This window comes from Neofelis nebulosa, chromosome 9, assembly GCF_028018385.1.
Source record: "Neofelis nebulosa isolate mNeoNeb1 chromosome 9, mNeoNeb1.pri, whole genome shotgun sequence".
Lineage (NCBI taxonomy): Eukaryota > Metazoa > Chordata > Mammalia > Carnivora > Felidae > Neofelis > Neofelis nebulosa.
The window spans coordinates 37,660,138-37,673,702 of record NC_080790.1 but is presented as its reverse complement, the minus strand read 5'-3'; the positions used below and the strand labels follow the sequence as shown (position 1 = coordinate 37,673,702).

The 13,565-nt window shown below is 49.6% G+C and overlaps 1 protein-coding gene across 1 annotated transcript in view; it reads right to left on the bottom strand.

Annotated features, from left to right (window-relative positions):
• FBLN7 (fibulin 7) overlaps positions 1-13,151 on the bottom strand; it is a 51,087-nt gene extending 37,936 nt beyond the window's left edge. Inside the window, exon 1 of the mRNA XM_058683289.1 lies at positions 12,425-13,151. Coding sequence (XP_058539272.1) covers positions 12,425-13,126 — 702 coding nt within the window. The 5' untranslated portion in view covers positions 13,127-13,151. The remainder of the gene's footprint in view (positions 1-12,424) is intronic.
• Between the last annotated feature and the right edge of the window lie 414 nt (positions 13,152-13,565).

Below are 13,565 nucleotides of genomic sequence, written 5' to 3'. Positions count from 1 at the left end.
TCATGCCGCCTCCTCAGGCCCAGAAGAGTGACTGGCCTCCAGCAGGACTGGCACTCAGGACAAAGTTGTTGAATGAGCACATTATCTTACCGATTAGTAAGGGTAACTTCTAAAAGGGTAAAATCTTGAATCATGCAATCAGACAAAAGGCCTAAATCACAGGAGCCCCTGAGGTGATACTGACACGTTCAACTGATGCTAACTTGTGTGTATGTTTTCTCACTACAGTGTAAATGACTGACTGGTGTCTGATGCTTCTCTGGAAGCAGCTTTTCTTTGTTTCTTTTTGCCTCTGACACTACGGACACCCCTCCCTACCTTGGAACTCTATGGTGTTTTCCCTTTCTTCAAGTAAGCTGGAAGCATCGATTCTCTCAGCTTCCTGGGCAGTGCACCCAGTTGTAGGTCATGTTCTCTGACCCCAGCCCCTCCTGCAGAGTTAGGAAACACAGCCCAGGGGAGCAGAGGAAAGGGCTCCTCTCGGGCTTGCAGTGTGCCCTCCCCTTCTGTGGAGGTTCTAGGGGCGCTATAATCTCTAGCATAAAGAGAAATGTCTGAGTCATTGGCCAAACCAGAGGGCAACAGTGGGGCTAACGAGCAGCTTGGGGGGACTTCTGGGTGCCTTGAGTTGCCACCAACCTCTCCCCGGCCCTCCAGTTCTCAGACACGAACAATTGTCGTATCTCGATGTTACTTGGAAATCCATCACCAGAATGAGTTCCTTGGGCCTTTCTTTGCATTTAGCTGCCTCCCTAGGGAGATTCTGGTACCCAGACTGCCACGGGGGCACACGTTTTCTTATATGCAGGGAAAATAAATGATTGCTTCCTTGAGGTATAGAGTCTACTTACTGAAATGGGTAGACTTGAGTCTTGTCCAAGTATAGGCACTTTTTTTTTCTTTCATGAAAATGCACGTGATGGACTAATTTTAGGTCCTGGGCAGTTACCAAGAAGCATGAAAGACTCTGGTGGAGGGTTTGAAAGGATGTAGAAAGTTCTACCCACCCAGAGAGTCTGCCCTGATGTTGTCCCAGGGCCCCAGGGCTGCACAAGCCCTGAGAAGCCTGGCGGCAGCCCAGCAGCCCCACCGTTGTCCCTCTGGATCAAGGGAGTGACCAGCACCATCAGGCTTCTGTCAACAGGAGACAGACATTCATCCCGGGACACGTGGAGCACGGACCGCTGGCTGGGAAGCACACCTGGGCAGGCATGGAGGGAGGGCTGGTGGCCCGATGGTGAGGCCAGCAGCTTCACAGACCAAGACGGTTTGGTCCTACCTGGAATCAAATGTGGTGTCAAACAGGATTGATCCTCTAGGGTGAGCAGGCCTGGCAGGGTGTTGGCTCCCAACTGAAAGACTCCAGGCTGCCCCAAGAAGGCACTGTGCTGCCCTGTCACACTGTCCTTCCCTAGCAGGCCACACCTCGGCTCTCACCGTTCACACTGTCAATACCCACCTCCCAAAGCTGGGGCCAGAAACGACCCTAAGAGAGCAAAGGGGCCACCATTCCTCTCTGTAATCAGGGGTGTCCTTGACAGGACTTGAGTCCCGTTCCTGAAGGTGCCAGGGGAAGGAGGGGATCTCTGGAGAAAGCCCAAGATGCCAGGAAGGCCTGTCTGCCACGCCTCCTCACTCTGACTGCACACGTGTGTCTAAAGATAAGCGACTGTGCAGAGTAAATCTCTGGGTCACTATGATGGAAAGTTTGCAGACACAGCCACAATCCAAACCCCTTCCCCCCCCCTCCCCGCCCCCCAGCCATCTACACCATTTACAAGGAGACTGTGCCGCTTTTCTCATAAAGATGGAAATCTCTTTTCCCACCTCTCAGATCTAGGCTGGCCTTGTGACTTGCTTGTGACTTGCTTTGGCCAAGAGAATGTAGTGGAAGCGATATACCAGTTCCAAGGCTGGATCTAGATGAACCATGTTGTGTAGTTTCTGTATCTGGTATTTTGACATCTGGGGCCCTGCTGACTCGGGACAGACTGCCCCTCTCAGGGCTAGCAAATTCCTAGAGGTAGCAAACAACTCAACACCCTGCACACCCCCGCTGCACACCTTTGATATGCAAACCGACCAAGCCAAGAACCATCCCCCCCTTATCTGACTCTTGCACTAGTGAGACAGTAACACCCCCTCCCACCCCAGCCCCCCTCTCTCCATAGCCCCAGGATCAGGCATCAGGCAACTATAGGGGCAACCCTGCTAAGATTAGTCAAACTAGCCAATCTCAACTTGGTTAGTCCCCTTACCCTGTCTCACCCATTCCTTCCCTCAGAAACCCCAATAAAGGCAGGAAGTTTCCTGCCCTATCTCTCTGCCTGGTCTCTCCTGAGGCCTCACGAGGCATGGTGTGCCCCATCTTCTTGGGAACTGTAAATAACAAACTATCTTTTCAATGGCAGTTGTATCCTGATCTGCTGGCATCAGGATCCGTACCCGGATCAACCCCAAATCCCAGGTTCATTTTTGAACAGGGTCTCAAGAAGTCTTGTGCTTCGTGCTCAGTCTCGGCCCACGGCCACTACCGCCATGTGAAAAGGCCCGGTTAGCCTGCTGAAGGATGACGGGCCGTGTGCGGCCCTCTGAGACCAGCCCGCCTCGGCTAACCTGGCAGCCGTCCACAGATGAATGAGGCTGGCAGTCCAGAGGGGCTGAATCTGGAGCAGATCAGCAGGACAGCCCGGCTGAGCCCAGCTCAAATTGTCACCGGGTCTGCCAAATTCAGTTCCAGGGCAGCTCTTTTGAAACCAAAAGCGGAGTCCTTGTCTGTCTTGATCCTGGCACCTGGGCCATTGGAGGCACCAACTATTTGTTTTGTGAAATACAGGTCTGTTCACGCCCACCCCTCCACCCCCCAGCTATCTGAGAGTGAAGGGTTCCTATGAAACCCTTTGTAAGCCAAAGTGGCCTCAAGCGAAGATGCAATTACCGTTAATTTATATGGAAATTTTGTGGCGCTTCCCCAGAGGAAGCTCGGATGCTCACGGACGCGGCTCAAAGCTCTAGAGGCTGGGTGCTGAGATGCTGAGTGTGGTTCCCAGGGAAGGAGCTTGGTGGCGCCACCCTCGCTGCTCCGGCTGCCGCAGCCTCTACAACAGCTCGCCGCGAAACCAACGCGGACCGCTGTTTTTGCTTTTTGCCTTTTTTCATAAAAGCGAAAATCCTCCCCGATTTCTTTTGGACAGTGAAAACAGGTCCTTATGTAGGGCTTTTGCAGAAGCCAAGCGGCGCAATGCAAACTCTCAGAGTGGAGAATCCCTGTACCCCTATTTTAGATCTGGATGCTTCCCGTGTCCCTGTCGCTTCAGCCCATACCCATGGATTTGTGTAGACAGCCCTGGTCAATTGTAGTGTCCTTCCACTCTGAGTTCTAAAGCGACCAACAAGCCATCTCAGCCTAGACTCCGGGCACGCATGCCTTCTCCACCTCATTCATCACAGATAAAGGAATAGTCTGGAATCCTCTCCTCCACCTCCCTCCCCTGACACGGTCAGGAGGGGACAGTGGATGGGCCAGCTGCCCTCCTCTTACCTCTTCCTCTGGCCTCGTTCCAGAGGGCTCCTCGGCCCCACATGAGGGCTTTCCCCACAGACAGCCTGGGCATAATGTGTACTGCTGACTGCTTTAAGGGGTCGGTGTAGAAAAAGGGTACTATCTACAGTAGGACAGTGACTTGGGAACACCTCACGAGAACAGATTAAAACATCATTTTCCTGAGGATGCGTTCAGAAAAACAAGGGAGTGAGCCAAGAAAGAGGAAGACGTATGATCTATAAAACATAGACTCCAGCTCCGAAGAGCAGGCAGCCAAAGTCAGGGTCAGCCGGACTGGCAAGTACAGGCTCCGAGGGAAAGCAGCCCTGACAGAACGTGGAATAGGAAAGAGCTTCTGGAAACCACTGTGCTTATGTATTTGACCGAGGGGAAAGGGGGAAAAATTTCAGGACGACAGAAGAATTACTTACATAAGAAAGGAAGTTAATCATAGTAGACTATTTGGCTCTGCGGTGAACAATGGCACAAAGTATCTGTCATTACAGGAGATCAATTGTTTAGAAATGTGGACTAATCTTCAGGGCATTTAAAAGCAGTTGACTACATTTAAAAGAGAGGACTACAGACCAAATTTTTTGAAAGCCACAAACTACCAAAATTCGCCCAAAGGAGAAACCTAACCTAAATAGTTCTGTATCTGTCAAAGAAATTGAATTCATAGTTAAAAACCTTCCAGAAGCGGGGGAGGCGCCTGGGTGGCTCAGTCGGTTAAGTGTCTGACTTCAGCTCGGGTCATGATCTTGCGGTTTTTTGGCCCCAGCCCCACGTCGGGCTCTGTGCTGACAACTGACAGCTCGGAGCCTGGAGCCTGGAGCCTGCTTTGGACCGTGTCTCCCTATCTCTCTGCCCCTCCCCTTGCTCACACTCTGTCTGTCTCTCTCTCTCTCTCAAAAATATATAAATATTAAAAACATATTTTTAAACAGAACAAAACAAAAAAACTTTCCAGAAAAGAAATCTCCAGGTTCACATGATTTCATTGGTAAATTCTACCAAACATTTCAAGAACTGACACAAATCCTACACAAGCTCTTTCAGAAAACAGAAGAGAAGGGAACACTTCACTTATTTTATGAAGCCAACATGACCCTGGTAACAAAACCAGGCAAAGACAGTAGAAGAAAACTATAAACCAGGGTCAGCAAATGTTATCTATAGAGGGCCAGGGCGTAAACATTTTCTTTTTTGAAGCCCATATGGTCTCTGTTGCAACCTCTCAACTCTGCAACTGTAGGGCAAAAAGCAGCTCCAGAAATATGTAAATGAATAGGTGTGGCCAGATTTGACCAGCAGTGGGTTGCATGTGGCCCAGGGGCCATAGTTTGCTGACCCCTACTATACACCAATACCCCTCATGAACACAGACAAAAATACTCACGAAATATTAGCAAGTGGAATCCAGAAATACAGAGGAATATAGAGAAACATATATAAAAACAGAAATAAGACCAATTAAGATTATCTGGGACAGGAAGGCTGGTTTCAAAATTAGCAAATCAATCAAGGTCATCCACTTTTTTAACAGACTGGATCATAGAAATTGAAGCAGAAATAGCATGTGACAAAATTCAACATCCATTCATAATAAATACTCTGTCAAACTATGACTCAAAGGAAATCTTAACTTGACAAATGGCATCTACCAAAAAAACCCTATAGCTATCATCACAATGTTAAAAAAAAAAAACAACTAAATACTTTCTTCCTAAGTTCTAGAACCAGGCAAGGATGTCCACATCCCTATCCAACATGGTACTAGAGGTTTTAGTCAGTGTAATAAAACCAAATAAATAACCCAATGGCACATAAATTGGAAAGAAGAAATAAAACTGCCCATATTCACAGATGACATAATCAGTTATATAAAAAATCCGAGAGAATCTACAAAAAAACTTCCTAATAAGGGAGTTCCACAATGCCACAGGATAACAGGTCAACACAGAAAAATCCATTAGATTTCCATATACTAGGAATATACCACTGGAAATGAAAATTTAATAGAATAATGCCATTTAAAGGAGTTCCAAAAATGAAATACTTAGGTATAAATCTAACAAAGTATATTTATGTTGAAAATTTTTAAATGCTGATGAAACAAATCAAAGATCTAGATAAATGGACAGACATATTATGTTCATAGATTGGAAGACTCGATATTGTTAAACATGTCAATTCACCCCAATTGATCAATAGATTTAATTTAATCTCAATAAAAATTCCGATAGGATTTCTTGTTTCTAAGAAATAGACAAGCTAATTCTAAAATTTTATTTTTTTAGTGTTTTATTTTTTTGTTTTTGAGAGAAAGAGAGTGCGTGAGTGCATGTGTGGGGGAAGGGCAACAGGAGAGAGAGAGAGAGAGAGAGAGAGAGAGAGAGAGAGAGAGAGAGAGAGAGAGAATCCCAAGTGTGTTCCACAGAGCCTAACATAGGACTCAGCTCCCTGTGAGCCAAAATCAAGAGTTAGATGCTTAACTGACTGAGCTACCCAGGCTCTCCTAATCCTAAAATTTTAATGGAAAGGCAAAGAAACTAGAATAGTCAAAACAATTTTGGAAAACTATAACAAAATCTTAAAATCTACCCGATTTTAAATCTTACTAGAGAGTTATAGTAATCAAGATAGTGTGTTGCAGGCAGAAGTACTCACATATGTGTGCAATGAACTGATTTTTGTCAAAGCTGCTGAAATAATTCAATGGCAAATGAATCATCTTCTCAACAAATGATGTTGGAACAAATGGGAATCTATATGCAAAAAGTGATCCCAATGTACAACTCACACTTTACACAAGAATAAACTCCAAATGGATCACAGACCTAAACGTAAAAATGCAAAACCATAAAAAAAAAAATCTGCAGAAAACACAGAAGAAAAATTTCAGGGCCTGGGGTTGGGCAAAGAGTTCTCAGACCTGACACCAAAGGCATGATCCATAAAAATAAAAAATTGATCAATTTAGATTCATCAAAGTTTAAAACCTTTAAACCTCTTTGACCTTGGCCTCAGCAACCTCTTAGTCAACATGTCTCCAGAGGCAAAGGAAACCAAAGCAAAAATAAACTATTGGGACCTCATCAAAATGAAAAGCTTCTGCACAATGAAAGAAACAATCAGCAAAACTAAAGGGCAACTGACGGAATGGGAGAAGACATTTGCAAACGACATATCAGATAAAGGGTTAGTATCCAAAATCTATAAAGAACTTACCAACTCAACACCCAAAAAACAAATATTCCAGTGAAGAAACGGCAAAAGACATGAATAGACACTTTTCCAAAGAAGGCATCCAGATGGCCAACTGACACATGAAAAAATGCAAATCAAAACCACAATGAGATACCACCTCACACCTGTCAGAATGGCTAACATTAACAACTCGGGCAACAACAGATGTTGGCAAGGATGCGGAGAAAGAGGATCTCTTTTGCAATGCTGGTGGGAATGCAAACTAGTGAAGCCACTCTGGAAAACAGTATGGAGTTTCCTCAAAAAACTAAAAATAGAACTACCCTATGACCCAGCAATTGCACTACTAGGTATATGTATCCAAGGGATACAGGTGTGCTGTTTCAGAAGGGCACGTGCACCCCAAAGTTTATAGCAGTGCTATTGACAATAGCCAAAGTATGGAAAGAGCCCAAATGTCCATCGATGGATGAATGGATAAAGATGTGGTATATATATACAATGGAGTATTACTCGGCAATCAAAAAGAATGAAATCTTGCCATTTGCAACTACGTGGATGGAACCGGAGGGTATTATGCTAAGTGAAATTAGAGAAAGACAAATATCATATGACTTCAGTCATATGAGGACTTTACGATACAAAACAGATGAACATAAGGGAAGGGAAACAAAAGTAATATAAAAACAAGGAGGGGGACAAAACAGAAGAAACTCCTAAATATGGAGAACAAACAGAGGATTACTGGAGGGGTTGTGGGAGGGGGGATGGGCTTAATGGGGAAGGGGCATTAAGGAATCTACTCCTGAAATCACTGTTGTACTATATGATAACTAACTTGGATGTAAATTTAAAAAATAAATTAAATTAAAAAAATAAAACATTTACTCTGGGATAGGTGTTCTTAAAACAAGCTACAGACTGAGAGAAAATATTTGCAGTTTACATATCTGAAAGACTTGTCATTAGAATACATAAAGAACACTCAAAACTGAACAATAAGAAATTATGCATTTTTTAATGTTTAGTTATTTTTGAGAGAGAGAGAGGGAGGGAGGGAGGGAGAGGGAGGGAGACACAGAGCAGCTTCCAGGCTCTGAGCTTCAGCACAGAGCTTGATGCGAGGCTCGAACTCACAAGCCGTGAGATCATGATCTGAGCTGAAGTCAGACCTTAACCGACTGAGCCATCCAGGCACCCCAGAAATTAATCCAGTTTTTAGAGGACTTTACCCAGTAGAGTCCTCATGGCAAATAAGCACATGAAGAGATTCTCAATATTATTAGTCATTAGAGAAATGGAAATAAAAACCACAATAAGACCTCACTGCCTACTTATCGGAATGACTTGTTAACAAACAAACAAACCTGACAATATTAAGTGGTGAGGATGTAGCGTAACACAGTCTTTTCTACATTGCTGGTAGGAGGGAATGTAAAATGTACAACTAATATGGAATACAGTTTGGCAGTTTCTTACAAAGTTAAGTATGCATTTGCCATAGGACCCAGCAATCTCACTTCTACATATCTGCACAAGAGAAAAGAATATTTATATTTATATTCACACACACACACACACACACACACACACACACACACACACACACACAAAGCTGTATGGGAATGCTTATAGCAGTTCCACTCATAATCACCAAAAACTGGAGATGACATTCTAAGTATCATTCAGTTCAGTGAACGATATGCACAAACTGTGAACCAATGCACAAACTGTGGTACACTGGGGCGCCTGGGTGGCTCAGTTCGTTAAGCATTTGACTTCAGCTCAGGTCATGATCTCATGGTTCGTGGGGTCAAGTCCTGCATCAGGCTCTGTGCTGACAGCTCAGGGCCTGGAGTCTGCTTCGGATTCCATATCTCCCTCTGTCTCTGCCCTACCCCACTCACTCTGTCTCTCTGTTTCTCTCCCAAAAATAAATAAACATAAAAAAAAATTTTTTTAACCTGTGGTACACCTACACCATGAAATATGACTGTTACAGTATTAGTAAAACAACTATGCAGACTAGAATAACATGGAAGAATCTTAAATGCATTATGCTAAATTTAAAATGCCAGGCTCAAAAGGCTATGCACTTGTTGATTCCATTTATATGACACTGTGGAGAAGACAGAACCACAGTGATGAAGGACAGATCAGTTCAGAGGTGACAGAACAGTATCCTGACTGTGGTGGTAGTTACCACATATAGAATATATAGTTCTATGGGAAAAATCATGGAAATGTATACCAAAAACATTTTTTTTTTTGGTCATTAAACTGTAAAAAGCAGATGGGAGAAGGTAACCAAAAGATCTTTCACAAAGAGAAATTTGGGGTAAGGGGAAGCCTTCTGAACCACCCCACGGGCAAGGAGGATGCTGAGACCCTGCCCTCCTTACTCACTTAGGGCTACCATGGGGAGGAGAGGTGAGGCATTTGTTACATGTTTCCCTTTCTTGTCTCCCCAGTGAGGCTGTTTCTCTTCTAGTGGGAAGGCCACAGAATGGGCAGCAGTTTTAAGAAGGGGCCCCCACCCATGGGATCCCCACACTGCTCAACCTGCCCTCCTTCCCCATGACCACCTGCTCCCATCCAGCTAATCACAAAAACCCTGCAAAGTAACTCAGGACAGATGTGCTGACAAGAGGGACACAATTGGAAAGCCATGGAGGACTTCAGGAGAGGGGACAATACTGTCCATCCCCATGAGATCGGTGCTCCAGACCCTTGCAGAAAGCAGCCTCCCCCTACCCTGTAACACACACACACACACACACACACACACACACACACACACACACACACACTCTCTCTCTCTCTCTCTCTCTCTCTCTCTCTCTGTCTCTCTCTCTCTCTCTCTCTCTGTCTCTCTCTCTCTCATGAAGATACATCACAGGTACACCTGCACATACACACACCATCGCAAATACAATCACTCGTTCACGCAGACACAGTTGCAATCACAGGCACCGGCACACAGGCATGTGCACATGCACTCACAAACACGCACCCATCATAACCTAACATAACCAAGTGAGCACATTTCCTGGTAAACAGAGGAAGCCCAGACAGGGCTGTGCATTGCTGCTGTGAGAATTCCTGCTGCCTCTAGCTAGACGTCCGTGGGTTGCCGGGCACCCCACCTGTCTCCTCTGTGGCAGGAGACAGTCCCATGGGTGCCATTCATTCTCCAAACACCAGCCAAGTCTCCACCAGCCAGCAGGTCGTACTGCTGGGTTCAGGAGCCCCAGGCTCATAATGTGTTCAGATCAGGTCAACTCCAGGTATGCCATGTCACCTCAGGTCCTCTTGAGTCCGATCCTTTGTGCACTCTGAATTCCCCTGCTTTTGGCCCTTTCCAAGGTCTGCAGCTTTTTAACTCTGAAGGATGGCTCCACTGGGTCTCAGGCACTTGCTTGATTAAAATCACTAGGGACAATTTTAAAAAATACTAATGCCTGAGCCCTAACCCAGGCCATTGGAGTCAGATTCTCTGAAATGAGGCTGGCATCGAGATTTCCAGAAGCTTCCCAGGTGATGTGATGCTCAGCCAAGGTTTACCCAGAGACTGCCTGGCTTGGTCCTGCTCAGACCAGCACCCGCATGACCACACTCCATTCATTTTGCTGAGCTCCTGCTAGCTGCCTGCTGTGTGGTCCCTGGGTAAAAATCCCAGATATGGTCCCTGGCCCTGGGGCCCTGTAGTGGAGAAGATAGACAATAAAGTCAAAATCTACCGAGAAACCCCATTACAAATGTGATCGGTCCTATTCCAGAGCCCTTCACAGGGCCATAACAGAACACGCAAGGGCAGGGAGGAGACCTCTTTAGCGTGGGGTTGGGAAGGCCTCCGCAAAGGGATGCTTATTTGAGCAGGGACCCAAAAGATGAGAAGAAGCCCCGTAAAGAGTGTTCCTGGGACCTTCTTCATAGTTTACCTGTCAGACTCCCCGAGGCGGGGGCTGGGAGGGGAGACCTCTCAAACACCTAAGACTTTGGGTGAAGGGCAGTTTCACTGGAATTTTTTAAACCAACCTCTGTGGACGATCCTTTTTGCTCCCTTTCCCTCTCACAAAGCCCAGTGAGGCAAGGATCAGAACCACACCTCCCAGGAACAGAGCCCAGAGAGCTCACTTTTCTGCCCCTGCAGCAACCACAGACATGTGAGAACTGTCAGGGTCTCACCTGTTTTCCAGGTAACCTGGAGAGACAGCAATAGGCCCCATAAGATGAGACAGGGGCAGGGCAGGCACCCCAGCATCTCCTTGCACATCCTGTCCATCCCTCCCCTCTGAGGGCTCCGACTGGATGCACCTGCCCTGTGCTTCTGGCCCTCAGCTCTGAGCCTGATCTGTTTTGCTTTGTACTCTGCAAAGTAGGTGGGAGATCCATTGCTCTGCTGGTGGGTCCACTGTGGCCTCAACCGAGCCTCCGCTGCCTGGTGGCTCAGTGGCTTCCTGCGGTGCCCATTGAGCACGTCTGCACTGACCCCACCCACCTCTGGTCTGAACTGAGTTCTCCCTGCCTGGAGTCCCTTCCTGCACCCCAGGGGCTTCTCCCTGACCCTGAGTGTGCCTGCCTGGTTCAGGAATTTAGACACTGAGTGTCTGTGGGGAAGGGGAAAGGTCTGGAACTCAAGGAGAGGGACTGAATTTTCTCCACCCCTTCCTGGCTGTGTGACCTCGAGTAAGTCACAATCTCCCTGGGTGAGGCCCTCCTCCCCCAAATGGGGATGACAGTGGTCCCCACGTCACGGGGCTGCTCAGAGAATTAAGAGCCTGGAGGATGCTCAGCAAAGAACCTGGCAGTCATCAGGCTTTCGGTAAGCACGTGCTCTCCTTCCGCCTTGGGTTACTGCTACTGCTGTGGCCGGTATCGTTGGGGTGGCCGCCCCGCTGCCCACGGGCCACGCCCATCACAGGGGGAGGGGTCCCCGTCGGCCAGAGCCTGTCCGGTGGTTGCTGGCTCTGAATTCAGCAATTCCAGTTCCCCCTTCCGAAGACTCAATTTCTTCTGCATTCTTTTAATTGTAATCATCGGTTCTTTACTGGTTAATATAAAAGTGAAATCGAGTGAAGAATCCAGTGAGGCTCCAACAAATATAAAGGGCAAGGAGAGAAAAACGGAACAGCAAGCGGCCTGTCTGTGTGGGAAAGGAAATGTAGCCCCAAATCTAAGGCCCCACAGGCGCGGGGCGAGGAGGCTTTGGGAACCTCCGGGCCCCCCTCCGCCTGCGCAGCGCAAACGCCGCTCACACAGTCCGCGCGCGTTTAAAAGTCGGCAGTGGTGGGAATGAGATTTCAGTTGGAAATTTGAATGCTGGGAGCTGGAGGGCGGGGACAGCCTCTAACCTAACGGGGTGACGGGAGCCCCCTTGGGGACCCCCCCGAAGCCCAACGTCTCCTGCACCCCGAGGAAACCTTCCCCCCAGCCCACGAGTCCCCCGCGGCCCGAGGCTGTCGCGCAGAACGCGCGGCGGAACCAGCCCGGGTCTTCCCAGGCGCCCGGCCCCGCGGTGCGTCTCAGGTGACAGACGGGGGGGGTCCCCGAGAACCGCTCGGAGCCCCCAACGCAAGCCCCCAAGCGGTAAGCCCAGGTGGTCCGGCCTTGGCTTCGCGTCCCGGGCGAGCGGGACCGGTGGGAGGCGGGAGGCGGGAGGGCACTGACCTGGGAAGCCCGCGACGCGGGGCCGGCGAGCAGCAGCAGCAGCAGCAGCAGCAGGAGCGCGCGGGGACAGCGGGGCACCATCTTGCCAGTGGGAACCGCTGGGCTGGGGATGGGGGGACGCCGCCTCGGTCCGGCCCACGCCGCGGCCGCCCCGCGGGGTGCAGGGCGCCGCGCGGCCCCGGAGCGGCTCGCGCAGGGAGGGCGGCGGGAGCCCCGGAGCGCGGCCGGCGCCGTCTCGGGTCCAGGTGCGCCGCGCGCGGGCCACGAGCGTCCGCAGCCGCCCGCACGAGACAGCCCCGGCGAGGCGGGGAGGCGCCAGCCCCGGGGCCGAGGCCGAGGAGGAGGGGCTGCCCGGCCAGGAATGCGCCTGGGAGCGCGCCCAACCCGCGCGGCTCCCCGAGGAGGCCGGGCGCGACGCCGAGGACGAGCGCGGGCATCCGGAGGGCCTCGCGGGCAAGGGCGGCCGAGGCCGCGCGGCCGGTGTGTCCCGCACGCGCGCCCGGCCGCGAGCCCACCCCGGGCGGAGCCCCCGCCCTGGCCGCCCCCTTGCCCGGCTGGGGAGACTGAGGGGCGCGGCGGCGGCCGCTGGCGGCAGCGTGGCGATCCCCATCCAGCTCTGCTCCACTTCGCAGCCCGCTCACGGACACCTTCCTCCACCGCCTTCAGAGAACAGGACGGGCTGGGCCGGGAGGTGGGCTTCATAAACTAAGTTCTCCCTCCGAGTAGACGGGTGTCCTTCTAAATCGTGCTAGTGGGGAACAAGAACACACATGCACGGTGACCGAGAATCTAAAGTCCTCCTAACTGATAGTCCGCCCCACCCCAAACCGAAGGAGAAACTCCTTAAAACGGAGGCCAGGTTGGGGCACCTGGGTGGCGCAGTCGGTTGGGCGTCCGACTTCAGCCAGGTCACGATCTCGCGGTCCGTGGGTTCGAGCCCCGCGTCAGGCTCTGGGCTGATGGCTCAGAGCCTGGAGCCTGTTTCCGATTCTGTGTCTCCCTCTCTCTCTGCCCCTCCCCTGTTCATGCTCTGTCTCTCTCTGTCCCAAAAATAAATAAATGCTGAAAAACGGAGGCCAGGTTATCAGAACATTGGATGCTTTGCTGAGGTCCGTGGGAAATCCCCCCCGGGAAGGGCAGG